This window comes from Larus michahellis, chromosome 11 (genome assembly GCF_964199755.1).
Source record: "Larus michahellis chromosome 11, bLarMic1.1, whole genome shotgun sequence".
NCBI lineage: Eukaryota > Metazoa > Chordata > Aves > Charadriiformes > Laridae > Larus > Larus michahellis.
This window is the reverse complement of record NC_133906.1, coordinates 14,860,417-14,877,541: the sequence shown is the minus strand read 5'-3', so window position 1 is coordinate 14,877,541 and position 17,125 is coordinate 14,860,417. Positions and strand designations below refer to the sequence as shown.

At 44.8% G+C, this 17,125-nt stretch overlaps 1 protein-coding gene across 1 annotated transcript; it reads left to right on the top strand.

The window, feature by feature from the left end:
- The first annotated feature begins 6,773 nt into the window (after positions 1 to 6,773).
- SKP1 (S-phase kinase associated protein 1) lies at positions 6,774 to 16,746 on the top strand. Its single transcript, XM_074603567.1, has 6 exons — positions 6,774 to 7,094; positions 9,839 to 9,935; positions 12,440 to 12,513; positions 13,721 to 13,864; positions 14,543 to 14,683; positions 15,469 to 16,746. The coding sequence occupies exons 2-6, from the start codon at positions 9,839 to 9,841 to the stop codon at positions 15,502 to 15,504; spliced, it is 492 nt and encodes a 163-aa protein (XP_074459668.1). The 5' UTR covers positions 6,774 to 7,094; the 3' UTR covers positions 15,505 to 16,746.
- The last annotated feature ends 379 nt before the right edge of the window (positions 16,747 to 17,125 follow it).

The window sequence follows — 17,125 nt, the reverse complement described above, 5'->3', positions numbered from 1 at the left end:
GAGACTTTGGTGTGGTCAATTAGAAATAAACGGGGGGTGTCTCTGTTCCAGTAGCTTCAGGTCGGTGTCGGTTTGTTTTTGCTGACCTTGCCAAGGGCTGCGTGGTGCCAGCCCAGCCTGTGCCGCCCCGGCACTGGGGATGGAAGAGGAGCAGCGCAATCCGGGGTGAGTATCCCCATGGAAACCTGCAGGCAGGCGCTTCTGATAACACAGTCCTTTTGGCAGATACTTGTATCATTGCGTAGAGTTGTATAAATCAAACTAAACCTTTGCTATTTGGTCGTCTTGACTTCCGTATGCGCCTTCCTCATCAGATTTCCCCCGAACACAACTGGGGTTTTTTTTGCAGGGGTTGAGGTTTCTCCTAATTTTTATTAAATACATAAACCGCCTTCTGGATTATGCATTTAAAAACGAAGTGCTGAACTGCCGAAGAGGAGCGTGCTGTTCAAACTGCTAATTGCGTGATCGATTAGGCTGAAAGGCTTTAGCCTGGCTCCCAACTGCCTTTATTTTTCAGGCAGTTTGAAAATAAACACCCGCCACCCCCTGCCTAATCGTAAAACTTTGTGTTAAAACCCCTTCTTTATTGCAGCAGGGAGCACAAGAGTGGCCTGTGCCCGCTGCTCTCTTCTGTCCCCTTGTATTTAATGAAGAAGGGGAGACCCTGGAGGAGCCTTGTCCGACGGAGAGGATCCTATGGTGCTTGTTCCACGCTTGACCCAGTTTGCAGCTTCGCTCCTTTTCCGCCGCCGTGTCTGTCCTCGGGGAAGAGGAACACAACGCGCTGCCGATGTGGGAACCCCTGCCTAGGAAAGCGGGGGCTGCGGCTCCCTGGGATTCTCTTCTCCTCTCCTCCCCCTCTCAGAGAAAGGCAGGTGATGGTTCTGCATTGTGTCTGTTCATGAGTTTATCTTGAGCTTTAGCTCAGACATCTCAAAATGTCACTGGACTGTCCCTTCTTCCCTGCAATCTCTTTTTAAAAATGCTTTGAATTAGCCTGACTTCTGAAACACACTATATTTATTCCCATGGACTTTGAAACCTCAAAGCAGCTGCTTTTTATCATCTGTGGCGTCAGAACCAGCCCAGAATAATCTTCTTTTTGGACTTTGAACAGCTCCAAGGTTGAAGACTCGTTGGCAACCCTTTAAAGCCAACGTGGTTCACTTATTCTCATGCTTGGTTATCAAGGATATTCACAATTTTATAATTAGACCCTTAGAGTTGTTCTTAAGACCATTTAAAGCAAGTTTGTTATTTGCCATCCAGAGGGACCTGGAGAGGCTGGAGAAGTGGGCCCATGTGACCAAACCGTATGAGGTTCAACAAGGTCAAGTGCAGGGTCCTGCACCTGGGTCAGGGCAACCCCAAGCTCAAACCCAGGCTGGGCAGAGAATGGCTGGAGAGCAGCCCTGAGGAGAAGGACTTGGGGGTGTTGGTGGATGAGAAGCTCAACACAAGCCGGCAACATGCGCTGGCAGCCCAGAAACCCCCCGCAGCCTGGGCTGCATCCCCAGCAGCGTGGGCAGCAGGGCGAGGGGGGGATTCTGCCCCTCTGCTCCGCTCTGGGGAGACCCCCCTGCAGTGCTGCCTCCAGCTCTGGGGCACCAACAGCAGAAGGACACGGAGCTGTTGGAGCGGGGCCAGAGGAGGCCCCAGAGATGCTGGGAGGGCTGGAGCCCCTCTGCTGTGAGGACAGGCTGAGAGAGCTGGGGGGGTTCAGCCTGGAGAAGAGAAGGCTCCAGGGAGACCTTGGAGCCCCTTCCAGTCCCTCAAGGGGCTCCAGGAGAGCTGGGGAGGGACTCTGGATCAGGGAGGGGAGCCATGGGATGAGGGGGAACGGTTTTACACTGAAAGAGGGAGATTTAGATGAGATCTCAGGAAGGAATTCTTTGCTGTGAGGGTGGTGAGCCCCTGGCCCAGGTTGCCCAGAGAAGCTGTGGCTGCCCCATCCCTGGAGGGGTTCAAGGCCAGGTTGGACGGGGCTTGGAGCAACCTGGTGTGGTGGGAGGTGTCCCTGCCCAGGGCAGGGGGTGGCACTGGGTGGCCTTTAAGGTCCCTTCCAACACAAACCGTTCTACGATTGTTGCTCAGTTCATGGCATCCATACGAACACATCTCCCCGGGGATGCTCCTTGCTGACCGCCCCCCCGTCCCTCGGAGCGGGCCCCGGCGCCACCGCGTGGCCGCGTCCCGCGTGTCCCCCGTGTGCGGTGGCCGGCGGGGCCGGGGAGCCGTTTGCCTGTCGCCGAGGCTGGGATATGCTCTTTCTCTAATTTGGCAGCCTGAAGAAGCCGGAGGTGGGTGACTCTTGCCGGGCAGCATCTTCCCCGCCACAGCACCTGCAGGATCCGCGCTCAGCCCCTCCTGAGCGATCCCAACGGTTTCGAAGGATGCCGGGGCAGAACCGCTACAAAAATCGGTCTGTTTAAGCACGTGGAGGTGGAGCGAGGATGAGGTTAGGATGTAGATGCTGCAAATACACTCGAGGTAGGTGTGTTTCTATTTTTAATCTTTTTTTTTTTCCTCTATCTCTAGTCTTCTAAACTAGCTCAAATCCCTGTACTTATGTAAGGGGAATATGAGCAGTGTTAGAAGAAGAAACAAGCTGATAAATTAAAAAAACCAGTTGGCGTCTGCTTGATAGGATTTGGTTGTTGGGTTTTGTCAGTCCATCAGTGTTAATGGGACTCTCACCGAGCCGGTGGGCTCTGCCACCCTCCCTCCTGTGATGCTGGGGCACAGCTTGGACAAAATTGGCACCTTCCCAAGGATGCTCCTGTAATACAGGTTCAGATGAAGTGGAAATGTGATAATTAGCTCTTCCCAGAGTTGTACCAAGAACAAGAATTTTCCTCCTCTGCTGCCGCGTTGTTGCAAGATTGCTTTAAACAGCAGTGGCACAGGCCTTTGAGCTCAGCAACGTCTTTCTACTATCTATCTCACATGAATAATTCTGATGTTTTCTGGTTTTACCCTGATCCAGCCAGTTCTAAGTTTGTTCTCTTGTTGATGTGGCTGTTTGTTTTTAAAAAAAATGTTCCCCATCTTTTGTATTCCTGAAAAAAAAAGGAGGATTTTTTGCAGCGAGTCTCATCCTCCCCTACCCATAGATGAGGTTCTTGGTTCAGACTGGGTGGTCACACCTCGCTTTCCAGCAAATCCTTCCCAGCTCTCTCTGCTAGAGCTGCTCTGCTCTCCGAGCTCTTGAGTCCAGTCCTGGCCAGGCCTCCATCCCTGCGGTTCGGTGAAGTTTACAGTTGGACTTGATGATCTTAAAGGTCTTTTCCAGCCTAAACGATTCTAAGTTTCCCAACTTGTTGAAGGAGCAAAGCGGAGATCTCGCAAGCCATTAGGCTTTGACAATCCCACATCACGCTTGTGGTATTGAAAAATAGTGTGTTATCTCCATAGTCTCTAAATCACCACCAGCACCACAATAACCCCAAACAGTTTCTCTGTAAAAGCGGAGAGTGTGAGGTGTTTTGAGGGGTTTTGCCTGAGAGGAATAGCCGGGAAGAGAATCCCAGGTTGTAAGCTGATGCAGTGCTGTGTCCGGGAGGCTGCTCCCGAATGCTCAGCCTGTGAAAATCCCCTTTCCCCTGTGGCTGTGTCGCGGCTTGGCTGCTTTCGCCTGCAGCCCGGGGATGCTGCACGTATGTAGGTCAGAGCTCTTCTGGGTCTGGGAAGCGTTAAATCAAGCTTGTGCTGATCTTGGTGTCTCCAGTCTTTCCAGGTATTTGCTTTAGTGTTCAGCTTCCGCCTTCCTCCTCTGGGTTCTCAGTGGTAAAAGGCCATTAATTGTAATTTATCTGTGGCTGATACATGGACCAATTATCGTTACTGCTCAGGGTGGCAATGCTTGGGTTTAGGATTATTTGCATTGCAATAATTACTGATGTACGTAACAATTGAAATCGGGCCACCCCTTTTCTGAAAAATCTTGTTCTTTGCCTTGCAGCTTTAGTGGAGGATGAGTCTTTTGTGATTAATACTGACTTACTCGGAGGACTTCGGCTATCAACGCTGCAGCAGCTGCTTTTTCAGCACAGATAACAGAAAGCATCTGGACCAGCTGGGGAGGTTCATTGTACGATATGTAGGGCACAGTGGGAGGTGGCCGTCGTGCGATTATAGAATATCTGTGACAGCCATCTGCCGCTTCTTTTTTGGGTGTGGGGTGTTTTTGTTGTTTTAACTTTCCCAGACTTCTAATTCGACGGCTAAATTCAAAGTCAACCAGGGACTGAATTTTCTCCTTTGGAAAGCTGTAGAGAGCTGTATCAAGCTCATCCAACAGTATCACTTTGAATTAAATTCATACACAGACTATAATTAAGCATGGAGCTTCGCATTCTGCCTGTTCCTAGATTTTATTAGATTTGTCTTGTGCGGAGAGCAAACCCCATCCCCCTCTTGCCGAGCCTGATTTGCAGTCTGAGAGCTTCTGCTCGCTGATCACCGGCCAAATCAGAAACCTTCGTCTTCAGCAACATCAGGAAAGGGGATTTAGGATTTGCAGATGTGTTTTCCGCAGACCGCCTTCTGTCATCGTCTGATCCTCTAACTCAAGGAGTTTTTAATAAAAGTAAAACCCAAGAACATTTAAGGAAAATAAAGGCAGTGTTGTTTATTCTTTTAGTGCAGTGAATGTGGTTCTCAGCACTGGAGTACGAGATGGAGTGACTGAGGAGGAAAGAGGTAAAAGTGATGATGGTACAATCAAAAGGTCACATTAGGCATAGTTTGGAGGCTTCACACATACATATATGTCAGATATATATATATATAAAATAAAAAATACGATAATTAGGTCCTAATGCATGGTGAAGAAATAGCTTATCTGGTTACCAATACCAGGATCTTTGAGGAACCTCTGTTAGTGTCAAAATCTGCTGTATAAGCATCACCTGAGATCTTTGGATGCTCACTCGGCTGTCATGAAGGGTTCCACTGAAGTCCATGTTCCAGAAGTGCACAGTAGTTCAGGCTGGAAGGGACCACTGAGGTCCTCTGGACCGTGCTCTGAATTTAGATCCACCTTCAAAGTCAGATCAGGTTGCTTAGAGTCATCTTCAAGTGTGTGGTAACTAACGAGCCAACTAACGAGCGACCTAAAGCCCATGAAACAAGATTCCCAAGACAGGCAGTTGCCTCCAACAGTTCTTTGGAATTTATATAGAAACCTATTTAAATGATATTACCTGATGTAGAATAGCCTCACTGTCACCTGAGTTCCAAGAGGTTCTTCTGGCTGAGAGTCTTTATTCGAGTCTTCCATCCCTCCTGAGAGTCAGCCCTAACCAACAGGCTATTTAATATTAAATATGTCTAGTAGCTGTGGTCTCACCGGTTATGTCACTCAAGTAAGAAACTACGGAAGAAAGAAAACTTGATAGTTCTGTGGTTAGGCTACTGTCCTGTGCTCTGGACTCTGAAATGAGCAAAGCACGCTTTTGAACTGAATTTCTGAATCTCAGGAAAATTCTTTAAATTAGAAGGTATTTTTGAGCGGGTATGATTGTCATTTGTTCAACAGTGTGTGTCGGCACAGCCTGGGACCTTCTGGAACCCCAAAGAAAAGGGAAAGCTGTGCCTTACGCTGTATTTGTGCTCTGCAGTGCAGCGCTGCTGCAGGTACCGCTCTGCCTACAGGCAGCCTGGGTATATCTGCATTGAAATGCTGTGAAAACGTTGTCAGGTTCTAAAAGCATTTTTAATTAAGATTTGAAGTAAAGCAAATTGTCATAATCGTGGGTTGTCACTGTGTTAAATATTTTAACTACTTAAAAGCCACTTTACCATGGACAGCTGATGCAAAGCCAGGCTCAACAGTGTAGCCTGGAATGAGTGCTTTGTGTGACAGCACAATGCAGCACCCTGGAAACCTCACGGTTGCTTTGGTGGACTTGTACCCTGGTCTGCCTTCCTCACCAAGCAAAATCCTTCAGATCTCTCTTTTTCTGGAAACATAATGCCTGTCGCTATCTAGCACATACTCTTGACCTTTCAGGAGACACTGCCTGCGCTGGGGTACACCACTCTGGTGGGTGGTGTGCTAACACTGCACTGTTTGGGCTGCATGTCGGTGGTTCCTAGCTCCTAGTCCACTCCTCCAGCCTGGTGGCTCCTTGCGCAGCTGGTGTCTGGAGATGCTTCGATGTGCTCCGGCCACAGGCAGAGCTGCAGCTCCCTGAAATTCCTGGTGGGAGCCGGGGTAGATGTTCAGCGACTGCCAGTTAGACTTAAATCCACTTCTAGTGCTGTGAAATGCTCTGAGCTGTACCACCACTCAAGGAGAGCAACCTCTTGTTGTAACAATTTGAAATTAGACAGTTTTTTAGTGCAGTTTTTCAATTAAAACGTTCTCTGCTGCCTGAGCAGCCGCTGAAGAGGGCATTTCCCTGTGTTTACATGCCAGACGCTACCACAAGCGTCTGACCCAGCTCCCCTCCCCTCACGGGAAGGAAGACACCCAACGTGGGCTTTTCGTGACCCGTCTGGCTTACTCCCGAATTACCGTTTTTAAGCACGCACGATGACAGCCGCGGCCCGCTTGTTTCCCGTCACCAGGCCGGTCTCCAGCTACTACAGGCCGCACTAGCACCCTTCACCATGGCGGCTCGTTTCCCTCACGCCCTCGCCGGGGCCGGGGCCTCCCCCACCACCCGCTTCCCCGGCACCACCGGGCCAGGTGCAGGCCCGAGGCCATGGCGGCCCCTGAGGGTCGCCGCAGCCGTTGGCCCGCTCCCGCCGCCCCCGCCTATTCTGCTGTCCCCGGCGCGCCTGAACAACCCGCCGGCAGCCGCGTCGCTCCTCTGCCTCGTTTCGTCCCCTCTCCCTCCTTCCCCAACCCGCAGAGGGCGGCGCGGTTCTATGTTATTGATAATCAGCGCTCTCCGCGCTGTTTGGCCTCACGGCGGGGGTTGTTTTGATCAGGCGTTCGCCGTGGGCAGCCCGGCTGTTGCGAGGCTCCGAGAGGCGGGTCTTTTTTCCCCGCCATATAAAGCCGCCGCCGCAGCTGGGCCCCGAGCGCTACTGCCGCCGCCGAGTCCAGTCAGCGCGGAGCCGGACGCCGCCGCCTCCTCACGGTGAGGCCTGCGAGCTCGGGGGGGGAGGGGACCGGCCGGCGGGACCGGCCGGCGCCGGTGGGGCGAAGATAGGTGCTTGAGGGCGGCTCCGGGGCCGGGCTGCGGGGCCCGCTCTGTGGGCCCCGCGGCCCAGCCCGGCCCCACCGCCCGGCCCGGCCCCGGCCTGGGGAGGGCAGTCAGGGCTCCCCGGTGGTGGTCGCTGAGGGGACAGGCCGAGGTTTGAGCCCTGGGTAACACGGGGCTGAACGGCCGTGGGAGGTGTGTGTGTCGGAGGGGAGGCTGCGTGGGGAGGCGGCGTCTGCAGGCTCTAGTAAATAACTCAGCCCTTAAAATAAGTAAAGCTAAATCAAGTGTACCTTCTTTGCTTGTCGGGCTGCTTCAGGGTGCCCCGAGTGTCACCTCGTAGCGAGGGGCGGGGGGGCTCTGGAGTAAGCAGAGCGGCTCAGGTGTGATTTTATTAAATAATTGCAGCGTTACAGGCGGTGACAGGGAGGAGCGGAGCGGGAAGGAGCAGGCATCCATCCGGAATAGCTTGGGGAGGGTATGGAGTTGCCTGGGAGCGCTGGTTTAGATGGCTGAGCTCTGCGTTTCAGGCTTATATATGCAAATTACCGTTGTAGTTCAGGTTTGCCTTTTGACCAGCTCCCAACCTGTTTTGCTGATCGTCGAATAGAGCTTTTAAGACTGGCCTGCTTAGTCACCCAGTTGTGTTGATGTTTGAGGCCTGTCTTTTTCCAGAGCTGTATTGCAGCTTGCTAAAAATGACTTTTTTTTTTCTTCCAGGAGACTGAGCTCTGTGGTAAAAAAAAGTAATGAAATTTAGATGAAATTGTGATCTGTTATCAGTGATGAGGTAGCAAATTAACTTCATTCTGTCTGATTCAGGCTCTTAACAGTAGCCTAAACCTTGATAAAAGTGGGTTTGTGTGATAGAAGGGTCTCGATGCAAATATTCTTGCAGGGCTGGACTCGTGGGGCAGCAGCATCTCTGTGGTGGTGGCTGCGTTGTGCAGCATTATGTAATGTTAAGCACAAGCACAGGAAGGCTGGCATCTGAAGCCGGGTTTGTTCTTGAGTGTTCTCAGGCAATCACTGCAAGAACAGATGCATTAAATCTAAAATGCATGCCTAGATAACTTTTTTTTTTGAGAGCATCATTCAAGCTACCAACTCGGAACGGTGTTTTAATCTGAACTTTATTCTTGTGTTTGTATATATATCTATTTGTATCTTTGGAACAATCATGACTGTGTGCCTCCAGAACACCCATCTTAATTAGAAGTAGTGCTGTCATATAGGGTTACATTACTGTATAAACATTAACTAGCTACTCGCTCTGCCAAATGGAAATTAAAGCAGTGAGGACTTCAAGCTGGTGTGAGCAGCTTAATAACGTGCTTTGGCTGGCCTCCATTGGCCTGGGTTTGTTGCAGTACTGTCAGGCTCAGCTGTACTGATGAGCTACAGGAGGCATTCAGAAAGGGATAATGTAAGTTTTGCTGAAAGTGGTCCAGCTAATTCAATTTTGGCAGTTCCAGTACTACTGTATGGAACTAGCATACATAGCTCTTAGGTTTGATGGGGGAGAACGCTTGAAAACAGTGCATTGCAGGCTGTATTTACAAATACATGCTTTAGAGATCTTTAAGCAGGTAATTTGAGGGAAAAACTGAAACTGTTACAATGGTCTGCTGCTAACAAATATTTTGAGTGATAAAGGAACCTATTGTAACAAATCCTACTACTTTGTTGAGAACTGATTTATAAAATTTATGTGGCCAGGCAGTTGTGTATTGTGTCCTTCAAATCGGTTGGTTCAAGTGCGGCGATACCCAAACAGACTTGTGTAGCTTCAGGCAGAAGTTGTTACCTAGTAGCTGCTGTATCTAGTGCATTACTTCTGTCTTTGAGTTGTTAAATATCTGGAAGCAATTTACATTCTTGGAAAGTTTGATTATTTTTCTGCTGTTGATATCTTTGAAGTCTACTGCTTGTGTCGTAGGTCTTATCACAGTTTGTTTGAAAAATTTTGTTAAAATGCATAGTCATCTTAGTCTTTCCCAATGCTAACAAAGTGCTGATCTAACTTCCTACTTTGTAAGAGTAGTATTGAGTGCTAAAAGCCTTCCTCATAGTGGTATATTGTGTTTTAATCTCTTCAGAAAACCAAATGCTTTTCTGAAGGAAAGCTTTTGATCTGGAGTAACCTGGTGTGTTTGACTCTGGAGCAAGGGAGGCTGGACCAGACTCTGCCCAGAAGGGGGTCCTTCCAGCCTCAATTTTGTGATTCTCTTCCAGAGGCTATAATTTGAAAAATGCTTTTGAGATCCGACTTAATTCAAGTAGTCAAAGTGAGTAGCAATTGTTTGGATTTGAAGACAAGCAGTGTTTTGGAAGTGTTGTTGAAAGTTAATGAGAAAGATAGCTCTGGTGTGGCGCTGTAAAAAATGTAAGCAGTATTGGCTAAGAAAAGTTGTGTATTTTATACTTTCAGATTAAGAAAAAAGTTCTCTTCCCTTAAATTGGTGTTAGGCTTCTATCAATCCTTGTTTCTTAAGCATGAGGGTTAATGATTTAGGTCTAATTCAAGTGGTGAATAATCTGAGCGTGCTTTAAGTGGTACTGGGTTATCTGCTGTTGGTACGAAGCAATATAAATAGTAAAGGGTAACGTACATCTTTGAGTCAGCTAAACTTGTAACATTTGCCGAATACTGTGTGGAAATAACTGTCCTTCTCTTGTAGATGCCTTCAATTAAACTGCAGAGTTCAGATGGAGAAATCTTTGAAGTTGATGTGGAAATTGCAAAACAGTCTGTAACTATAAAGACTATGCTGGAAGGTAAGAGTATGCATCCTCGCGGATCACTAGCTCGTGCAGAGATAGCAGTGTGTTCAAGGAAGCTTCTTGAATAGGAATTGTGACCGAAGGAGACAAGCTGGTACTGTGCTGAAACAGGTTTCCCAGGCCTATGAAGCAGCTTGCTGTCATATGTCAGAGCAGCTGGAACAATTGCTGTTGTAGCTGAAACTGTTTTAGGGTGGATGTGCAGTTGAAAAAAGCTTAAAGTTCAGTCCTCTTGTTATGAGCACTTACAGGGAGGCTAGTAAAATATAAGCACCCCACTGCCTTGCCTACAGCCTACTTCAGTTTTGTAAAAGTTAAGCAAACAAAACATCTAATCATATTAAAAACTTAAGTAATCATACAAAGCAGTCTTACAATGTAAATATCTTTTAAATGAGGTGGGAGTTCATAAACAAATGCAATGAAAGAGATAAAGTGAAACCTATATTGTGAGCTTATGGATGCAGTTAAATTATTTGGGATAAATACTTGGTTCTGATCTTCTGCTGACATAAATTTGAAACAAAAGAACTCGTGGCGGGGGAGGGGAAATCTGCCAGATGGCTAGGATACAGAGCAAACTGTGTCTAATCCCTCTACTGCAAATCCTCATTGTTTACTGGTGTGTTTTTCCAGTTTTTGGGTGTATTCATGAATTAACTTGTGAAAAAAGTCTTTCTGTAGGTGTAGTTAAAATGATGCTCTCCGATATAAATCCTTGTCTGGTTGTGACACCTTATACATAAGAACAATAAAAATAAGGTTGAAATGCTCCATGCATTGAACAGTTTCTTTCTCTTAATAAGATGCTGTTGAACATGACTAGCAACATGAGCAGGAAACATAGCAGTTGGTTGGAATACATTAGGGAGCCCCGTTCTTCTCAGTTTTCTCACGCAGAAGCTGTGTCACTGCTGGTGTTTAGTGACACTCAGGTGTTGATGAAAGGGAAGTTACACGTGGTAAGTGTTGTAAGCCAGGCACCATAAACTTGCCTTTCGCTAATCTGGGTGAGAACCAGTCTCCTAGTACGGATGAAATGCGTTAGCAGTACAGCTGGGTAAGCATCAGTTAATAAGCCACATTATGTGTGTTGGGTGCTGGAGCTGAAAGGTGGTTGTGTTGAGCATCATAGGACCACCAATAAAGTACCAATTTTCTGATAACAAACGTAGCTGCTGTTTTGGAGGTGGTGGGCACAGGTTGAACAGAGTTGACTAAACTTGAGATATTCCTTGAATTATTTCCCCATACCAACAACTTTGGACTGGTCACTTCTTACATTAGTATCTGCCGTCATGTTCAAAGTATGCATTCGAAGTTATTGGTGATGTATGCAGTACCCTTTAATGTCAGTATTTTAGTTCCTGAATCTATGAAGCTAGTTATTCCAAACAAGTAGTACTAATCAATATCCCCCAAATAATAACAGTAGTTGACTTGTCTAAATACAGAAGTACATGCTGTTTTAATTGTGCACGTATTTGTTCAGTGATGATGGTGTGACAGTCATCTGTTCTTAAAAATGAAGCTCCTTGGTGATGTAGAATTGGCCCATCTGTGCATATAATGAGGGAAGGTCTGTGTAGTCACTCAATTACATAACTAATTATAAGATGTTAATCTTTGACAGCTAGGGTGTCATCCAACTGTTAGCATTTATGTAATAAAAAAACCTGCATATTCTCTAATCAAAGGTGGCTAAGGTGGTATTTGTTCTGTGTATCAAGTCCAAATTTTAATTTATGGTTTTGTCTCTGTTTTTACTTGGTCACCTTGATATGATTAAGGAATCAAAGTGACAAACTTTATCCAAACCTGCCTTGAGCATGCTGACAAGCTTTTAAAACAAGGAGTATCAGAAGCATGCCTTATAAATGCTTTTTTGGTTGAAGGATTTGTGCTGCTGTCTTGGCGTGCAAACTTTTTCAGCTGGTAAGAATCGGTACCAGTGCTTCAGAGGCCAGATAACTGGCATCTCTATGGCTACAGTATTTGCTGCTCATATAGAGGAAAATACATCGTCTCTATTTACCACAGTAGATCTGAGTTCTTATTAAATAATAAACTGAATGAGAGATCACAGTTTGGTTTAACTTGTGGATTGAACTGTTGAAAGTGGTAAACTTGCATAAATATGTCTTATTCTTCAACATACCTTATTGCCAGAACAATGAACTAGCAAGTCCCTGCTCTAACAAGTAACTGACTGTTTAACTGATGGTTTGTTGATGCTCTTATTTGATGAAACAGCCTTATTAGCTACTTAGCCTAAACTTGACTAAGCACTTGTTGTGCCTAGTATGACTAATGCAGCCATGGCTCCACAAAGACTCACCGAAGCTTTCTAAAAGCTTCTGACTTTACCGGTTAGAGACCCTTTGCTACCAATCCATTCAGCCTCACTGTTGTTAAAATAGTGGAGAATTGGTGAAGCGGCCCAGTTCAGAGTAAATGGTTTTTGTCTGCCAATTGCTTAGTCATCTTTCCATTTTTAGATTTGGGAATGGATGATGAAGGTGACGATGACCCAGTCCCTCTTCCAAACGTTAATGCAGCCATCTTAAAAAAGGTAAGGCGCTGAAAGCGGTAGTGTTTGGCAGTAACAAAATGTGAAATTCATGTTGGAGTTGGATATTATGACCTGTTGTAATCAAGATACTTTTCATGTGCTAGCTACAAGCTTAACCAATTTGAGGTGCATAAACACAGGCATTTTGGGTATCTTGAGAACTGGGGTGAGGCAGAAGACCTACAGGGGTGACCTTCTGGAACAGCAGCTGGAGGCCAGACAGGCTTCTAAGGTATTGAAGTGGTGCTGGACATCTGTGCACACTAGTATTTCATGGTGTTAAAGCACTGATTTTAATTGGATTCTGTGAACTGAGGTGGCAGTTCATGAGATCCAAATGTAAGGAGAAAGGATTGAGGGACAGGCAGCGGTGAGAGAAACTGGCAGTAGCTGTGCCTGTGTGCCAGTTACAGTGCTGAAGAGATGCTGTGCATTCTTGGTGGTATTAAATTCGGTAATACACCATGATTATTGTTGGGTCAAGCGTGAAAAGCAAAAAAAGTATTTTGCTGTCTTCTAAGATGACTTTTTTGCTCTGAAGTAGAAAGTGTTGTGCCAAAATAAGCACTGGACTGTTTTGGGGTAAATACAGGGTTAGAAATTATTTCCTAGTGAACCTACACATAAATAACTTAAATTATGAAGTCTCTCAGGCTGGCGAAATGGAACAGGATTTTACTTGCAGTAGATACCCATCCTTTAATTGTCTGGGTTATGACATGGTGGTGTGTTTTGGTTTTGTTTTGTTTTTTTAAAAAGGGGCAAACTTAAGAATAGGCAAACTTTTGCCAGGTGAACTTTGTGCTGTGGTGAACGTGTCCTGCTGATAGCTATTACCACTACACACTCTTCCTCTGTGTAGTATTCTGCTTAATAAGAATTATGTTTCTGCAAACAGATTAAACACCACAAAATGAGGTTTAGGTTTGCTTTGTACAGTCTTGTATGTGTTAGCACAGGGCTGAGTGACTTTATAACACCAGCAGCTGGCTCTTAAGATTAAGTAATTAACTAGCTACTGTCACAGATAAGATTCTTGAATACTGTTGTACTTCAGGGTTGGGAATCAGTTGCTCAGATGAAAATATTGGTTAATGGAGCATGTTCATACCGGAGTCTACAGTTCTGATAAAATGAAGTTAAGTTATAGTTGCGGCCTAATGGGAGAATCATTTGGATAAAACTTTAATATCAAAACCCTAACTAGGTGATTCAGTGGTGCACCCATCACAAGGATGATCCACCTCCTCCTGAGGATGATGAGAACAAAGAAAAAAGAACAGATGACATCCCCGTGTGGGATCAGGAGTTTCTGAAAGTAGACCAAGGAACGCTTTTTGAACTTATCTTGGTAAGTACGTCCAAGTGGAGAGAAGGCTATGTCTGAAGTGCCCTCTGTTAGTGCACTTTACAAATAAAGTCTTTATGCTTCTTGAATAACTTTTTCACTGGGGGAAGGGCAAGTAGTTCTGGCAACTACTGGCTGAAATTGTTGATGTTAGAATGCCTGTTAACCCTATGCTAGACTTTAATCTATACTTGCTCATTTAGCAATCAATTAATATACTTTTCTGAACATGGGGCCCTCCAGCTGTCTTTATTCTTGTGGCTCTTGAGTCTTAGTTGAGGGCTTATCACTAGAAATGGAGTTCTGGAGATCTGTGTCCAAATTAAAATCTAGATTTGACTCTTAAAATTTGTGCCTTACGTGATACTGAGGCAACATTACTTAGTTAGTTACCAGCACTTCAACACTGAAGATCTCTAATATTTGCAGGTTTCTGAAAGCCCTTTGTAGAAGGAGGAGCAGGGGTGCGTGTATTTCATGGTACAAATGACTTTCCCTCTCTTTTGGCAAGCAAGTTTTAGGTACTGTTACTTCAAGGTTCTAGCTAGAAGCTTCTCAAAGTGAAGATCACTTATTTGCAGTTACAGTATTCTACGATTTCGGTGTAAGCACCACTTTGGTAGTACATCTCCAGAGGCAGAATACTGATATGTAGGCTTAAATCTGGAAACTCTTCTACAGGCTGCAAATTACTTGGACATCAAAGGTTTGCTTGATGTCACATGCAAGACAGTTGCAAACATGATCAAGGGGAAAACTCCAGAAGAAATTCGCAAGACATTCAATATTAAGAATGACTTCACTGAGGAGGAAGAAGCACAGGTATTTGATTTGGGTTTAATTATTACTCAGTTGGGTTTTTTTGTGCTGAGTTATTGCGTGGTGCTTTATTATTTAATGTGTGATGCAACAGATTTGTTAAGGATAAATGTAAACTAATGCATCAGCTCCTCGGAAATGGGTTGCTATTGGTGGAAGACCTTTCAGTACCGATGTTGCTTGCAGCCCGTTACTGGTAAAGGTTAAACCAAAGCATACCGACTAGCTCAAATGTGTGTCTGGTAAGAAAACATGTAGGATTGTTTGTGGCAGCCTTAGTTTGCTGTTCTGGAGTCGCAGTTAGAATGCTGAAGATGCAGTGTTGCGTGTGGCTAGAAAGGTAAGATGTTTGGATTCTTGTCTTTAAGTAATGAACTCGTTGGCCTTTGAGCTTAAATAGCAAACCAACTGCGAAATGTCAGAGCAGGGAAAGATCATAACAAGATGCCTTGTTAAAATACAAAGGCACTGAATTGTACACTTAGGTTTGTCTTCAGTGTTGTGTCACAAAACAAGCAGTTTAGTCTTAAGCTAGTCCATTTGCTGTACTTGGTGGAAAAAATTCAGTTTTGGTCAAATCTGGGCATGAGAAATAAATTTCTTGGTTTATATTGATAAACAGGTCAGTTCGGAAGGCTGACTTCCTAATTACAAACCCTGCATGAAAAAGTAAAGCTACTTCCAAATTTATGCCTTCCTGCAATAAGTAATCCTGAGTGCTTATGGGAATTTACAGCTAACTTCTGGAAGTTCACTGCAATATATTAATAGTTAAAATGTTCTTTTAGGTACGTAAAGAGAACCAGTGGTGTGAAGAGAAGTGAAGTATTGTGCCTGACACTCGAACACTGTAAGGATTGTTCCAAATACTAGTTGCACTGCTCTGTTCATAATTGTTAATATTAGACAAATGCAGCAGCAAATGACGTTGTGTTAGCAGGATATTGTTCCCTTTGCATGTGTAGTGTTTTTTTGAGTACAAATCTAAATCTTCTGAGTTTTTACTAGTGTAATTGGATGTCTTTTTACTTTACTCTGCAACGAATAAACCTGAACTAAGTGTGGATTCTGTATGGAAAGTAACACTTAAGGTTGTCATATTCATTACACTTCTAAACCATTCAAGTCCAGTTACAATGCTAAGGATTGATTCCATTGTAAATAAAACCACCTGTGACTTCTTCCTTAAGAAGAACAAGACACTTGAGTTTACAGGGTATTGATAGCTTCAGAAAGAAAAACAAACTAGAATGTGTCTTGGGGAACTAGGTAAAGTTAAAAAAAAAAAGTTACTGGATTTCTTACAAATACATTGTGGGGAAAATTAGTGTTACTTAAAGCTATATAACTTTGAAGATGGCTTTTGTCCTGCATTTAAAAAAAAAAAAAAATATTTGACCACTTTCTTGTCCTGTTAGTCTTGCCTTATAGACTAGTGAAAGATGCGATCTAGAACCAAGCAAGCTCCTGACAGTTAAATTTGAATACTTCAACCATGTCTTGAAGACCTGCCTCTAGCTGGTAGCAAGTGAAAAGTGTGTTGCTTTATGCACAGGATGGGTGTGTTTTTATATGTTACTTTTAAAAGTGGAATCCAGGTTTGACCAAAAATGACTGACATTACCAAAGTTAATATTATTGACCTGTGCATGCCACTAGTGGCTTGTTTTTAGGCAATTTTAAACAACCCTTGTGCTGTAGCTCTTTAAAACATGGTTTTGTGTGTCCACAGGAAATCTTACGCCTCTGTATGTGATACTTCAGCTTGTAGAGACTTAATTATTGCATACAAAGCTAATGCAATATCAAGCTTAACTTCTTTGGACAAAGCCACTTGCGACTAGTTAAACAGTAACTGGTTTTCTGATTTTTATTTTTTTTTTTACAGTTCCCTTATAGGGAGTAGGGGGTGGTTGTGTGGTAGATCTTTGAGGTGTGCTCTTAGCTTGTATTGCATTCCATTCTCTGTATAAACCTTAGAGTAGGATGAACCTTAATAAACATACTTATCTCACTTTAAATATCAGTGTTTCACTTCTGAATTAATAAAGGGCTTTTAAACTTTGGTTTGCAAATGGTTCTAGTTATTTGAAACTAGACAATCTTACTGTCACTTATTGCGGAGTGTACAAATAATAGCACTGAGGCAGCAGTTAATTGAAATAAAACAGCTGTAAAGATTTTGTTAAATGACTAACGCAAGCCCCTAGTCAGACACAGTGGGCAACTTCTCAAATTAGGATGGAAATTAAATAGCAAGCGATCCAGATGGATATGTTTTTTTGATGGCTTGCTAGCTTTTAGGTAATCTTTGATGTAACCACTAGTGAAAGCATTCCTAACTTGCTCTAAGGCAGCATTCAAACCCATGCTTTGGGTGCAGCTGCTGCTCACATCTGCTTATGTGTGAGGTTGTGGGCCTGCCGTTGTGCTGGTGTGCATGTT

What these genes read in the sequence shown, in the direction of transcription:
- SKP1 (XM_074603567.1), top strand. Translation starts at nt 9,839, where the DNA reads ATGCCTTCAATTAAACTGCAGAGTTCAGATGGAGAAATCTTTGAAGTT. An exon ending in TATAAAGACTATGCTGGAAG is followed by an intron (nt 9,936 to 12,439) that starts GTAAGAGTATGC and finishes TTCCATTTTTAG; the next exon opens with ATTTGGGAATGGATGATGAA. An exon ending in ATGCAGCCATCTTAAAAAAG is followed by an intron (nt 12,514 to 13,720) that starts GTAAGGCGCTGA and finishes AACCCTAACTAG; the next exon opens with GTGATTCAGTGGTGCACCCA.